The sequence below is a fragment of the Tigriopus californicus genome, chromosome 11, assembly GCF_007210705.1.
Source record: "Tigriopus californicus strain San Diego chromosome 11, Tcal_SD_v2.1, whole genome shotgun sequence".
In the NCBI taxonomy this organism is placed as follows: domain Eukaryota; kingdom Metazoa; phylum Arthropoda; class Copepoda; order Harpacticoida; family Harpacticidae; genus Tigriopus; species Tigriopus californicus.
The window spans coordinates 15,683,095-15,699,393 of record NC_081450.1 but is presented as its reverse complement, the minus strand read 5'-3'; the positions used below and the strand labels follow the sequence as shown (position 1 = coordinate 15,699,393).

At 42.4% G+C, this 16,299-nt stretch overlaps 2 protein-coding genes across 2 annotated transcripts in view; both read left to right on the top strand.

The window, feature by feature from the left end:
* Positions 1 to 232: 232 nt before the first annotated feature.
* The window catches only part of LOC131890915 (ensconsin-like), a 45,550-nt gene continuing 29,483 nt past the window's right edge, over positions 233 to 16,299 (top strand). Inside the window, exon 1 of the mRNA XM_059240364.1 lies at positions 233 to 456. The gene's annotated coding sequence lies outside the window, so the exon portion shown is untranslated. The remainder of the gene's footprint in view (positions 457 to 16,299) is intronic.
* LOC131891208 (sialin-like) lies at positions 4,770 to 7,418 on the top strand. Its single transcript, XM_059240731.1, has 2 exons — positions 4,770 to 6,098; positions 6,417 to 7,418. Exons 1-2 carry the CDS (start codon positions 5,298 to 5,300, stop codon positions 6,795 to 6,797), a joined length of 1,182 nt encoding a protein of 393 aa, XP_059096714.1. The 5' UTR covers positions 4,770 to 5,297; the 3' UTR covers positions 6,798 to 7,418.

Genomic DNA, 16,299 nt, shown 5'->3' with positions numbered 1-16,299 from the left:
TTGCATCGCACACCTGGTGGTTGGGGGTGCTTGCTCTCTTGGTCGAGCTTTTGAGGCCAGGTATTAAAAGGCCCGCAAGAAAATACTGCCAAAGTGTTGGTGGGTGGGTGGGTTGTTGGTTGTGGGCGAGAGAGAGCCTTCCTTCAAACGAGGGATCTCTGGAGAGAAGGAAAGTTGTGCTCGCTTATTGCCAAGATACTTGGTCACGCCGTCAACTGTTCCAACCCAAGTGGTGTTTGCTGTGGTGGAAAAAAATGTTCATTTCTTGCCGGTGTCATTGATTTAACAGTGCATATTAGTGGGACAGAGTGCTACTACCAACGGAGACTTGGGTGTCTTACTCATCATTTCCTGTTATGAGTTGTGACCACAATGTAAGTGATTCACCGATTCATCATCCATCACCCAACCCAAACGGATTGTGCTTACGGCTGACCATGATGGGATGTGTGGACGGTAAGTTCAAGACTCACCCAAGCATGAACCGGCGAAGCTATCCATAAATTGGGCTGCACTTCGAGATCAATTGGGAGCCCTCCTGGAAGTGAATTGGCTAATTTTGTGCTTGACTAGTCTGCTCCAGGATGACTCCTAAGGTTCTTGTTAATAATCCACAAAGAGATTATTGACCATAAATGTCTGATGTACAATTACAATTAAGTTTGGCCTTTAAGAGCTCGGACACGATCACATCCATCCCGTAAATGGTAGTGTTAATGTTCGTCATCGGCTCATCCCGCCAAAACAGTCTGAAACTTCGCATCCAGATGAGATCCAGAGTTGTGCAAGGCTTGCACTAGGGTGAATCAATGTCAAGCAAGTTCAAAAGATGACTGTGTAAGAAATTTGCAATGGTCACTCTCTTTTGTTTGGCATCTTCCTCTATCCAAGTAGATTTCACAGGGTGTCATGACAATGTTCCCAGTGGACTTGCATGACGTTATTGGATAAGGAGGTCACCAGGTTTCGGTCTCGACACCCCTGGTCCGTCGTGGCCAATGCATGTTGGATGGAGTGCAGAAGTCACATTCAAAGCAGTGAAGATTCTCAAATCATCGTGGTTTCCCACCAAAAGGCAATTGCGTTCCGATTTGTTAAGTTAAATTTAGCCCACAGCCACCAACCTAGTCTTTGATATTCGTTAGATTTCAACACAACCTGGGGATCATTGGAGAGGATTCCAGCTTCAGCAGGAGGTCGGTCTCCCCCTCTGTTCTCTTACCGAATTGTGACCCTGACCAAAAGGGAATTCACATTCATTTAAGCAGACGGATACGATATTATTCCAAACAAAAACATTGGGATGAGATGAAAACCGGATCGAGCTCAGGGTGACGAAATGGAGGATTGACAATCAAAACGAATTTGACGAAATTTGAAGCATCATTGATACAAAGGAAACCACCAAGTGGGAACAGGAGGGGGGATGATCTACTCGGATGGCACCATCTTATCTCTTTTAACGATTCTATATTCGATCTTTCCCCATACATCAAATTCAGACTATCGATCGTTCGATCAATTTGGTGAAGAATGAAAACAGGTACATGTTATTGAGCTCCGAGCTCTCTCCAATTATGAGTCAATGGAACAATGCGACACTCACAACTTGCAGTCTTTAGCCGACAGGAAAAAATGGTTTACATTCCGATGAGAGTACGCTTCCTTTTTTTGTTTTGTGAGCTGGCTTGTAAAAAAAATTGGCAGACAAGGCCGATCTCTAGGCCGATCCATCCCAATTCATTTAAAGTGGAGGCACTTATGAAATTCATATAGGAATCGGGGCCAGGTGCTTACCATCTTCAGTAGATTTTCAACTTTCCGTGGTATAATGGCATAAACGAAAGGTTTGTGCGATTGAAATGCTTTTCTATCAGGTTTTGAATAAAATCTGTTGATGGCGAAGCAACATGCTAGATTTTGCACCAACTGAATGAGGTCACATCATCATTATGATCGTCAACTTCTCACTTTACATGCGTTTATTCACTGTCTTTGTGCAGCTTGTAGTTTGTTCTTGACAAATGTTTCTCGCAATGGAAATGGGCGAAACAAGACACATGAAAGAAGGAAAGGCTAAAGAAAACGTTTGGCATTTCAGTTTTGGCGAGAGGCACTGATTTCTCGAAGATATTGGTCGATTTCACACGAAACTCCTCTTTGACTCAATCCATGACATTTCTCAGGCATTGACTCGCTCAGTTGCTCACCACTGACCAATGCTTGTAGGAGTCACTGAGTCAGGCAGTCAAACAGTAAGTGAGCCCCTGGTTGGCAGGCAGGCTGGCTGACTGACTGGGCCTCTCAATTAAGGTAGCATTTTTTCCCGCGAAGAAAAATTGTTTCAAGATATATGATGGGAAACATTTCACACGGTTGCAACGAAGTAACCAACTTTCATCGGTCCCCTTCCTTTGCTCACTTCCATCACGTTTTGGGATCCATTCCCTGTGGCAAATAGCGTCGTTCATTCGTTTGGTTGGTGTGCGACTCATCACATCACGTGGATGTAGGTAGGAAATGAATGGCACCAATATTTGCACCTTCATGACACTACCTACTTACCATGATGAATTATCTGAATGAGTATGGCATACCTTTCGGTAATGTAACACCCTCATTGCATGACAATCGCGGTAAGAGAGAGAGAGTGAGAGAGAGAGGGGGTGCTCTAACACAATAATAGAGCATGTTGACCCAAAAACCCTCAAAAAGTCATTCCACGAGAACGAACGACAATAAAGAGGGCTTGCAGTTTGTACCGCAGGGTAGCAACTAAATCACCTCCACAAGTTCCCTGGCTGGTCGGGTTTCCCTTCTCAAACACGACATCACTCCTGTAATAAACTGGAATACAATCAGCTAGCTACTGCAGCACTTTTGTTCAACGGCCGCTGAAGGTCCTTAATGTGAAACATGGCCTGGACTGGTCGACAAACAAACATGGAACAAAATGAACTTTCAAACAATTCTCATCTCCGCAACTTGGACTGGTGCCACTTTACAATGCATTTGTGGAGCACAACGGTCTATACGCACTCACACTACTAAATTCATTGAGCTCAACGGTGTGTGGCGGCACAGGGTCAAATTCTTACTATTAGAACCCAATTAGCCAGTCAATATCGGCTATGCCTAATATCAGCTTACCTAAATATTTGCAAGTTGTCATCACAACAAGCTCTATTAGTTTGGGAGTCGAAAGCCTTCAATTCTGCCATCCGAAACGTTTATCCAACTTGCCTTTACGTGTGTTCTGCATGTACGTACGATAACTAAACGACAGCGTCCAAATGCGAAAGTGAAATCGTTCAGCTATGCATGGTCAACTCTTACGGCAACGAGCAGATTAGCTGGGCATTAGCAATCATAACAAATTAAAGGCAAGCTCATGTTGTAATGTCTCTGAGGAGAAAACTTTCATTATTTTCACGGCGCTCAAGCATTAAGGGCAATGCAATATCAATAATCGGACTACGACGTCGATGTAAGGATTCCCATCAAGCAGTTCTAAAGGGAAGGAAGAATCGAGGAGGCTTTAATCTTTTGCCTCTGTCTCTCTGTCCATAAAAGAAAGGAGATTACACTCGGACAGCCGGATAAAAATGCCTAAGTGGCATTGGTAAAGGGGAGGTTTCAAACTGTTCTCATTCGGTTAAAACTAACAACTTAGATTGAACAGTCGCTCTGGATAATAACTAATCTAAGGCGATTACTTTGCAGCCATTTAGTGACCGTAAGATTCATGGTACTTTTGCAGTGAAATGGTTGTTTTCAGCTTTCGTTTTGAATCTGATGGTCGGGCCAGAGATTGAATAATAGATCACGGGCCCTAATCAAAGGTTTATTTTTGCCATTGACCACTATTTTCATTTCATTTATTCGTCCACCATTGTATAGGTTTATACATTTACCCACTTTTCAAAAGCTTAGACATGACCATGAGTCTCAAATAAAGATTACTATTAACCCTAGGTTGGGCCTCATTTTTTTTTGCAATGCTGAAGGATTTGCTTTTTTCACTTTTCACTTTTCACGAAATGCTGCTTTTGGCCCTAGGGTAGATCTTTCAAAACAAAAAAAACTTCCAATGACCCACACTCCTGAAACAAGAAGTTCCGAAATGGATCACAATATATTTCCACTCAAAGCCAAGGGTAAAACTATTTTCAATGGTTTGAAATTCCTGGACTTTCACAATCTACGTACGATTATCAAAGTCGTTTTAAAGCATCATTGATGAAATATATACATCTTTGACTGCTGGAAAATGGTAGAATATTTCCGACATTGTCGAAATTATATTCATTTAAGATTTTGGGAACGTCATTATCCATTCGGCTTCAATTGACGAATTGTTTATCAATCTAAATGACAAAACGAAACCAGATCGAGTATTTGGGGAATTGAGTATTTGGGGAATTGAGTCAAGCTGTAACATCAACCGAAAAGAACTGAACAATTAAAAGTTATTTTTCACCTTAAATTCTGGGGAGACTACCCAATTCTTCTTCTTCCTCCTTTGTAAGCTCTCGTGTTTTTTTTTTTAAATCGTTCAGTTTTATGATTGATCATTTTCATGTTTGATCGATTTCGGATAAGCTTGCTTTGAAATTTTTTGAGTGGGGCTTTCTTTTCACTGAAGTTATTGTTTCGGAACATTCTATTTTTTGGACACTCCACCCGCTCCCTCCTTTTAGTGCAATAAAATCCTTCCTCTTTTGACACACGTTCAGTGTACTTCCACCACATCTACATAAGATACGCACCAATACATGTCGTCGCATTCTCCCTTGGGAAGTGTTTCGGCGTTTAGTGTACGTAGCTCACATGTTTCGTAATCAAACAGGATTATGATGAGAAGCTCGATCTAGTGCGAGGGATGCTCCAAGTGCGTATAGACGAAATCAATTTGAGGAGGCGAGGTTGGCCCCTACGAACCTAGCACACACCAATTCAAATCATTAAGTGTCACTGAAAAGGGCATATTTGAATTGGATTCCTCCTCGCCCGCTGACCCAGTCAGCAAGCAAAATGGCCCATTGCATGTCCACACTTCAGAGTGAAATACTGTAATTTCCATCATCTCCATCAAACCGACTTGAGCTCTCTTTTGCCTCTGTGCTTCCCATGCCCACCAACCAAGTGGCCTGTGCTTAAAAACCCAACATCCGTTAGTCAAGACAGTCTTGGCAACCAAAACAAACCGTTGGACGTTATCTTTGCCGCCGAGCGAGTGGATTTTCTACCTGTCCGAGGGTGCGAATGTGCAGAGGTGTACAAAAGTGAGCTTAAACATGGGGAACAACTCTTGGGGAAACGTGTCATGTCTTTCAATATTAACCCTCATGGTTTTCTGGGGCCAAATCCAAAACTACATGATGAGGTCCAATCTGAACTTTTTGATCGTGACCATGGTGAACGAGTCCAGTGTGATGAGCCAACAAACTCTTTCAAACACGACAGATATTTCGGAAAGGTGCCATATTGATCTCGACAATGTCGGCTCGTTGAACAAGACTTCACCCATTGGAATCGTTGAGGATCTGGCCACCACATCCGGGTCGTTTCATTGGGATGCTTGGCAACGGGCCTTCATACTCGGAGCCAACAGTTATGGCTACTTGTGTACTCAAATCATCGGAGGCCGCCTCACCGAGATCTACGGGGTAAAGCGAATCTATGGATTCGGATTGCTCGGGAGTGGAATTCTCACGGCTCTGTCTCCTTGGGCAGCATATCAGCATCCAAACTTTTTGGTGGCGTTACGAATTGGCATTGGACTCCTAACTGGGGTCACTTTCCCATCCCTCCATGCCATGACTGCCCGATGGGTTCCGGTGGAACGAAGGAGCCGCTTTATCTCGAGAAGCTACTTTGGAAGTACTTTTGGGCTGATCATAACATTTCCCATGTGCGCTTACATAGTGTCATGGTGGAATTGGGAGGGAGCATTCTATGCCATTAGTTTCATTACAGGAATCTGGTTTGTCTTTTGGTGGATATTGGTTTTTGATTCCCCTCAAGACCATCCACGAATTAGCTCGGATGAGTTGGAATACCTCAATACCTTAATCGGAAGAGAGATAGATCACAAAGATTAACCTCCTGTTCCTTGGAGATCAATCATTACTTCCGTGCCATTTTGGGGAATCTTGTTGACCGACATGGGAAACACGTTCGGGATTGTCGTCTTGGCCAGTAATGGCCCCACTTACCTTAGCTTTATGCTAAATTTGGACCTCAAACTCAACGCCATAGTGTCTGGCCTCCCCATGATGTGTAGATATTTCGGGGGCGTTCTTCATAGTTTCGCATCGGACAGCCTCATTAGCAGACATATCCTCAGTGTGACCAATACCCGTCGGATTTTCAACTCGATATCGCAGATAACACCGGCCATTTGAATGGCATGCCTTTATTTCGCCCAATGCGATTGGTTAGGTGTGCTAGTGCTTCTCTGCATTGGGATGTTCTTCAATGGTGCCATTTCATCTGGACATTTTTCAAGCCACGTGGATTTAGCGCCAAATTTCGCTGGTACTCTGCTCGGCATCAGTAACACATTTTCCGGGGGTCTAATGGGATTTATGACGCCCTTGGCTGTGGCAGCCCTCACAGAGGATATGACAATGAGTTCATGGACCACGTTATTCTCTGTGACAGCTGTCATTTACGTGCTTGGAAAACTATTGTATGTAGTTTTGATATCCGGAGAAACTCAGAGCTGGAATCATCCCATCAAATCTCGACGTCCTAGCGAAGATGACACTGTATCAGCGCCGCTGAAATTGTGATGGTTTATGTTCCATTTGAGTGTTTGTTTGTAACTAGCCGTCATGCATTCGTGTCGAATTCATTGTAGAATTCCCAAAACTAGCTTCTGGTCAATCAAATCATCCTGGTGTTTCCTTAACGAAATGAAATCGCATTATATGAAACTAGCCAACTTGTGCTTTCCGGTGCCTTGCTCTACTGTCATCATATATCAATAGTCCGAAGTCTTAAGATAACTAGTGTACATAAATGAAAAGTGTTCGTCCAACATCGCCACCCACCCTGCCCAGACCACAAAGAGGAACAGCAACCGAACAACAAAAAGATCATTGCGGTTGTGCGCTGGCGGATCGGAAATCAACCTTATCTCATACAATGAAAAGAGAATTTTGCTCAATTCTGAAGTGGAAGAGCGAGTGCTTGAACAATATCATGCCATTAACAAAGGCAAAGTGAAATCGAGAAGCAAGTCTCGAATTATCTGTAATAAATTCAATTATGGGCAAGATCCAATCGAGAGCTCTGATTGATGATCATTTGTTTACCATTGTCAAGCAAGATCTTCCCACCTTTGAACTCAAATTTTCTTTTTGTAACCCTCAAAGGCCCCCTCAAAAATGGCAGTAAATCTCGGAAGGATACACGAAGTGTCAAAATGTTCTCCCTTCTTTGCCCTCAGATGAAATATTGTATGCAAATGCACTTTTCATTAGTACACAATGAAGAATCCAGGAGAAAGTGGCTCGAAACGTCTTCCTTGTCCAGAGAGGGAGGAGGAGGAGAGTAAAAATTAATAAGGCATATTTTGAGAAAATTCCCTGATGTATGGTAGTTCGGTCGTGATTTGCTTCATAATAATCGTCCTACGGACGCATTCAAAGTTCCAGGCCCCTCCTGGAAAAGATGGATTAATCCGCATAGTTCCTCTTAGTGCAGCGCCATATTTGTCTCCATTCCCGAGAATGGTGTGTACATTAGTCTCTGAGTACGTATTGTTGGTGGAGACGGCTAATTAATGGTCGGTTTAAGGCCGTTGATCCAATCCATGTCGGTTGGTAGGCGTCCTAGTACCAATGTCCTACAACTGAACCAACCAAAGTTGGTCGTGGCACGTTGCAGTCATTTACGCGAAAACAAAGTTCATATCCCTATGAATTGGTGTTGCTGGTTAGTTTCATTGACCATGAAAAAAAGTAATTGAAAGCACAATGTTGTGGCATTTAGATTTGGCCTGTTGACTGCTGGGATGAGGGATGAAGCACACCAACACACAACACATTTTCAGGCACAAATTACCAGCGATAACAACAATCAGCCACAACTCATCCATCCATCCACGGACCAAAGTAGACCAAAACAAACCAAAGAGGCACGTGGTGGTAATTACCACCCTCCACGACAACGACGACGACTTTCAGGAACTCGAGGAGCACTCTCGAGTACTTTGTTGAAGTCTGATCTTTGCAAAAGTATTTATTGTCTTTTTTCTGTTTTTTTCGTAGGGCATGATGAATGAAATTGTCACGAGTCTTGTTAGTGATAGAGTATTTCAAGAGAAATTGCCCTACAAGCATGGTTGTGGCGTGAAATGTCAGGATCAGGCATGGACTTGAACTGCTTTTTAGAATACAAAAATTCCAGAGATTTTGAACTATGTCGAAGTGGTTTCCTAGAGAGGACTAAACTCACTCAGCCTTTCAAAGAGGGAACCTCCTCGATTTGGTTGAAAATAGCACAACTGTCTAGGTACAGTAATGAACTAGCGCATGAATATTAACGATGTGAAGTCAAATTGAAATGGAATGAAAGTGAAAAAAGTGACCAAGAGCCGTGTCTAAGCCGCCATACTGCATAAGCCTATTCAAATACACAAGTAAAAGGCCAGTAAAATGGCAATATTGATGTATGGATTTTGGTTTCCTGTTTACTTGGTGAGGGCTTTGGCATTCACAGCTCAAACCAAACGCAGTTTGATATAATGTATGTAATGCAAATGTGGCATAGTGATGATTCGACACTGATGATCCTATGATTTGCCAATATAGTGTGATAATAACTATCAACTTAATTCAATCTTCTATCTCTCCCTTTTCCCTGGTAAAAGCAATCGGTCCAAGTTCTCCATTTGTTTTTTATGAGCCCGGATTGAGAGAGTCCGGTGACCTGAAAGTCAGATGAAAGATATCCTTTATTAAAATAAATGTTGTACTAAATGAGCTGAAGTATCGTTATCATAAAAAGCATCAAAGTCTTCCAACACTAACCCCAACAAGTTGCCCGACCTATTTTGATCCCAAATCGCCACGCTCCATCTTCAAGATATAACCGTGCCTTACCTTGACTTGAGCTCTAATATTTGGCCCTAGAAGGTTATCGCAAACGAGCTAGACAATGACATCTTCCAAAGGTAAGCAAACCACAAACGGATCAACTGTGGTGGTGCAGGAAAAATGTCAGGCACGAGACAGACCGATTTGTGCTTGGTCAGGGTTGGTGGTTGGGAGAGCAATCCAGCTACACAGAGGTAATTGTGGATGCTCCTTAATGGTGGATGTATGTGGTGGCGTACGGGCGCAAATCATTGGATTCCCTTCCTGGAAGCCCCAACACATCCAACGCACAAACAGAGCACCTTTAAACGGCCTCATTAAGCAACCAACGCCATGAGATCAACAACGAGCAAAAGTCGTTGAAATCGCAACATGCCACGACACTGGTGTGGAGGATTTCTAGAGAAATTAGCCAAGGATTTTAAGACAGGACCAGACCGCATTTGTGGCTGGCACTTGGCCTGAATTGCAAGCCAGTGGGCCAACGCCCTGAGGGAAAAGAGCCATGACTTGAATACAAGCCCAGAATTAACCTTGTCCCACTTGTATGCTTGATGAAACGAAGTATGCACATGTAACCCTGTCATGAGTCCGACTCATTGAAGTGTTGGCGTATGTAGTGCTGGTCTTTCATATTGCGATGCTTGAGCTACTCATTGTGGTGTTGAGACAAGTCATGAAAGCCTACATAGCATAGCTCCATCCAGTAAGAGATTTTGAGACAAGAATTCACGAGGCTCGTTGACTATCAGTGATGAAATGAATTGGATAGTGGATAGTATACGTACATCTCCCATACTGATAAATGGTGGGCAAACAACGAACAAACGAGAATCCCCATTGTACACTAACAAGTTTGCGGCTTCGATTACAATCCTACGGACCTGGGCGAAATGGGAACCAAGACTCGGTCATGCAGAGGCTCGGTTTGTCACGCTCACCAATTGAGTGCGTGGAATTTCGTGTTGTGCATATGTCCATAGATTACGTCCATGGTAAGAGCTTGAAATAAACGGGCCTCAGATTCCATGGAGATGGTCAGAACCTGTGGCTTGTTCCGAGCTTACATAATATGCCAATAAAGCCCGCTAATTGAATCCATATAAAACAAGATTTAACCAACCAAGATTAAATCGCATATTAAATGTGTTTTGAAAGTGCCCACGTTGATGAATTGGCAGGAGTTTACATGCCAGACCTTAAACACTGCTCTTTGGCCTCTCAATTATGTTCCATTTCTTTGGAATAAAGTTCTGATCAGATGGAATTTAGTTGGATTTGATAACGAAAGCGGAGACCTGTTCTAATTACATCCATGCGAGTACATATGTTTTTCTGTTCAACAGACCCAATTTCGTACCCCAGGTATTTGATAATTGATTGTTGTAAGCCACTCAAAAGCACAAAGTGTACGCCCAAAAAAAAATAGGAGGAAACTTAGGGTCGAGATGAGTACGAAAAGGACGTTCATTGAGGTTTTGCAAGAGGCTTTTCATGACCTTCATGAAACATGAAAAGCGTACCAAACAAAATACGTAAAGAATCAACTGCCAGACGTTATGCACATAATGCATGGAAAAAAACAAGATTTTACCGTTGATAATCAATCCACAAAGTCAGAGTTCTCGACCAACTCCGAAAGCATGCTCAGGCTGCAAAAATTTTTTTTTGCCCTTTTAACTTCTGGAACGACCGTGGAAAGATAAGGTCGTTGTTAATTACAACAGCCTGAAACTTGAAGATTTTGGACTACAATTTTAGATCCACCCTATACTCAAAGGCAAACCAGATCCTTCAACTCAAATAGTATATAGTAGAACCAGATCAATGATATCAATTTTCCATGTTGAGCTACACGTTCCGCGATTTTTTTAGCGGAATTCCTTACCGCTACCGGGATTGGAATCCCAGCAGTTCAAGACGAGAAGATTATTTATTTTACTTGACTTTTATTTATACATATTATTTGATCGACCAACGAATTGGAGTTGGCTGATATGGCTCAACCTTGAATATAAGGTTGATCCGGAATTTTAGTCAAAAACTTGTCCAAGTCTGACTTAAATCTTGCTACTGGATCAACCCCTACATAAACCCTACGAATATTTGAGGGCAGCAAATTGAACAATGAAGGAGCCCGAGAAAGAAGAGAGTTGGACTTCATTGTTTTAACTAGCCTGGATTCTCGAGGGTCAATTCTAGTGACCATAGAGGCTTAATGTGCGTTTTGAGAGCACCTTCAAGCCCTCTGTCATGAGAGCAACTATGCATTTGTATTTCGCACTGACCTCAAACACAATCGCAACATACTATATTGTTTCCACTCATCACATTCTTGGCCTGACTTCACGCTAAAAAGCACATCGGCAACCAACCAACAACGCAACGAGGTACAAAAGTCAAGAGTTGCCAGATCATCAAAACTTTTCAAGGTCACAGTAACGAGCCATGAAAGTTTTTGACCGCCGCCAAATACGATTCCATCAAAGTAACTTTGTCCAGAGACTACCATGAATCATACTTTTGTGTGTTTAATGGGAATATTCCTTGTCCTCGTGAAAAAGAGCTGTTGCATTGAATACTGAATCACGAGTGTGCCTTGTCGAATATTTGCATGCCTTTGATTGTCAATGCATCCGTAGCTTTTACGCCCCATTTGCCAATTGATCAATATCAAGTCTGCAGAAACAAACGCAATAGGCGAATAGAATATCAAATTTTGACATCCTGACCAACTCAATCATAGACCCTAACTTTCTGCGCTAAATTTAAAAGCTTTCTTGACAGAAAAGAAAAGAAGGGGAGGAAGATTGAAGAGAACTGTCGCGACTTGGCACAAGTTCCAAGACATTTGCAGTAAGCAAGTTTTCAAAATTGGCTCACGCTATGACTCACATAAAAAGTGAAAGCCCCAGATGGCCTTGATTCAAAGCAAAAGTTATTTGTCCTTCAATGCTCGAAAATCGTCATGCACGAAGCCTGGCGTGCACCGCAAGACGTTGAAGGGCCACTAAAAAGGCCTCGAACATGCACCCGTATTTCAAATCAGGGCACTGTTGTGTTGTGGCCTTCAAGGCCAATGAGCCATGCTCGGCAGGGTCCATTTGCAAATGCACAAAATGAATTACTCCAAACAACTTTCTCCACAAAACGAACACGATCCGTTGGCAAAAAGGCTTGATCTGATGTCGTGGCATTGGCTTGTTTCCAGGATTCAATATCTGACACCTTCAGCCTTGATTTTGGTGCCCTTGGTGTTCTTGGTGTTAGAAGTGTTAGAACTGTAAGTGAGACGAACGCGAGCCTCCAATCCAATGCAATCTGTTGGCCGGTATTTTCAATGTTATTACTATTCGCATCTCGCTTCCAATGACCTTGCTAATTGTGACGATAAGTCGTCTTTGTGCAGAAGGGTAGGTGTGTATTTGTGATGGAGTGGTGAATATTTCATGGATGGGCGCTGCATTTACGACTACCTCCAGGTAGAGAGATACGTAGTAGAGCTTGGTGAGGCTCGTCTTACGTAGGTGGGAGAACTCGTCCAGATGCTCCAAATAAGAAACACCCAAAATTATTAGTATATGGCAACAAAGAAGTCAAGAAGAGTCAGCAGGGATTAGTATTGAAATGGTGCCTTGTCATTCCCATTGATCAAAGCGCTTGGCACATTAGTTCGAAATGCAAGTTTGGGAATACCTGATGGGAGTATTTGGTGATTACCTATTAAACGCTTGAAACACTCAAAGGGTTGCGTGCGTCTTATTGCACCTAAGGCTGTCGACGTTTTTCACAACTGGGTGAGGCGGGTAACTAACGGGAGGTTAATTGAAGGGATTCGCCATGTGCTTATCAAGGCTGCACTTTTGCAAACTTTTCATATTTGTTGTGCCATGAAAAGGTTATGACACAAGCGAGGAAAATTCAAAACACCTAATGTCGAACAATTCAATCACAGCAATTACTACTACAATTCAATGTTGGTCTGGTTTCACCCGCTTCATTGGTACTTCAAGTTGGCGTGTGATGATTGCATATGCGTGGGCTTTCCTCAAACAATGAAATTCAATTTTGGTCAGGGTTCCAGAAAACAAGCGTAGCATCCATGCCTGGACAGTTGCCAGCCAGGTCGATGCAAATCCTCGGCTCCCTTTTCAATCAGAACCAGTCAAATTTGGGCCAGAGACGCTCTTTTCGGCTCTACATATCTAAAACCCGAATAGTGCTATTTGATGATGAGATGATTTACGGAGAGCCATCATCATTTTAAACCTAAGAGTCAATTTTTGGTACGTTTGTTCGTTGCACTATGTACGTGCAATTGAGTGTTGACAACCCAAATAATCTTCAATTAATAAATAACAGAAAATATGCATCAAAGACAGTCCCAAAACCCTGAAATGTCTATCAATGAGCAGAAATGAGTCAAAGTGCAAATTAAGGCTCACCATGACGCAAAACACTGCTATTTTTATTAAAAGTACATTACTTTAATGATTGCGTCGACTAGAAAACCACATAGCATCTGTTTAACCATTGCAACGATTCTGATCGCACAAACATCCTAAGAACTGTCCAAATCAAATGCATTTGTTAGAACTAAGCATGCATATCTGCATGCATCTAGTAAGTACTTGTCCATTCACATTCACTGACCTACCAAGAACAGGTCTTTCTCAGGTTGGATTTCCCTTCTCGTTTTCCCGTTACCCTGAATGTGTGTACAATATAATTGATGAGCCAGTTTCAGCACACTTTCACGAATGCGTCTCGGATTCACGTGTGGGTGTGTGCATTGAATGAACGTATACACGTGTGCATGCACGAGTATGTAGACAGTGCGTGAAATTTTTCAACTTGACTGATCTCCAGGATCGGGGGAAAAAGTCACGGAGTGCCTTCTGCCCCACCAAGGACAACAAGTCCTCTAGCGTGTAGTACGAGTACTGCTCCATTCCCAATCCAATGGGACAAGAACCCACCTTCCCTTGAGGCTCATTTGCATGGGGAGGATATCTCTGGTATTGAGAGCTAAATGAGATTTTACGATCTACAAAGCGACTTGAGGAAAGCCCTCAGGATAAGAGCCATCCAATAAAGCACACATGGTTGTGTTGTTGCATTTCCAATTACTACTTCCACTTATCACGGCTACCTGTTGGTTGGTTGGTCGGTTGGTTGGTTGGTTGTTGGCTGTGGGATTGGTTAAGTTGAATACGCCATGTACACGGTATGCCTTGTTTGGAATAATGGAGCGAATGTTTCGTAACTCCTTTTACAGTGTTGAGTGGACGGACGAGCTCCTTTGTAGGTTTTTCGATAGGCGTGTTATGAAACGCTTTGAATGCTATACTTTTGTTTTGATTACATAGAGCTGGATTGGTTTCTGTGGTTTATTATCACTCTGGCAAAGCTGTGACTCTATGCATAATTGTTTCCGCTCCTTGAACGGATTTTTTTCTCACTCTTAGCATAAAACGTTTAGCTGGCTCTGACTAGGTCAAGCTTTGGAGGATTAGAAATCACTCATTAGGGGTGGCAAATCAAGCTCAATGATGAAAGCACTCGTCAAGAGCAGATTTCGTTTGTGGTGAGGTTTTGACTAATGGTTGAGGGATGAAAGCATAGTTTGTCATAATGAACTTTTGGCGAAATAATTGGATTGAGGTGGGAAACCGAAACAAAGGAGAAAGGTATGATTGTTGTCAAAAGATGAAATCCGCAAGAGGATTAATGCTTTTAGACCCTTGACAAATCCATACTGACTTCATGCTTCAACGTCAGTGTAGTTCTTCTGGTTCGGAAATGATGGGACTTTAGTCATACTAGACATTTGATGGTATAAATTTGATATCTTTACTTATATACTGCCAAGTTCTTCTTCTGAAATTACGTCGGAGCACCTTTTTTGGGAATTGTTAGATATACTTACTTGATGAGGCAACTGAATTCACTATCTATGACCAAAACTGCTGGAGTACTAGAACGAAGAGTTAGATTATAGGTTTTGATGTTATACATACGAGTAATAAGGGGAAATTAATGGCGTAAAATAATCGACCTAATACAGCGAGCTAGTTGAAGAATATCGTTGTCAAAAAATACTGCGATGAGTTGGTAACGATGGGTGATAAAGGCTTCAAAATACCGTAGTATCAATTATCGCAAGAGCAATGACTCTCAACGTTCTTGGGGTTTGATTTGGGGAACGAGTGTGTCTTAGGTCCTGAAGGGCATAGGTAAACGAAACGATCTTTGTGAAGCTCATCACGGCTAAATAAAGCTTAGCAGTTGCTTCTTGTCCCCCAATAGAAAATGTAGATGTAATGTGCCAACGCATGGATGAACTGAAGATATTCACTAGTTATCACAACCCTTTTTCCTTGGGACTATTATTAAGCTTTCGATAAACACCTTCAAATGACAATAATACCGAGCTATGTCATCGAATCGTGGGATGAGTTTGAAAAGAGTTCTACAGTAAAAGGGAAATCTACATCATCCGAAAAATTAAAAAGTTATGTAGCTATCAGCGAGCAAGGGCTTTGTCAAGCTATCTCACTCATGCATAATTCAAGTCAGGCCAATTTGTTGGACCATAAAACCCTTCCCAGTCCTCTTAAGTGAAGTCCAATCATATCATTTCAATCACTGGGAACGTTTGAGATCAAACACAATTTAGATTTACATTCAAGCTTAAAAGCCTGGCTGAGCATCTGATAATCCAAGGTAAGGGACGAACTAATGGAAGTCTAGACTTGATTTATTTATACACGGAGCCCTCAGCAACCCACGCCACAATCAACATGGGATGACTCACAAGCTAAGCCATGCTGTCCTGCCATCGGCAAATCAGGTTGGATGTCAAAGAGGCACTGGACGAACTCCTCATTTGATAACCAGCGAAGGTTTGTTCAATAAACGAAGCAAGAACATCCCTGGGATGCAATACTTTGTAGCATCACACAGCACTACTTCGCCACCACCAACAACGCCTACAATTCATCATCACACACTCCTAGTGTATGTATTTAAAAGAAATATCTTTGACTCCTCCACAAGATGTGTATAGTAGGGTACATGCTCTACATGGGGCTCTACGCGCGTGTATACTGCATGGACGTGTAGTGGGTCCAGGGTTCAAAGCCACCCACTCGCATATAACCAAAATTAATCTCTGGGTTTTGCCGGTGAA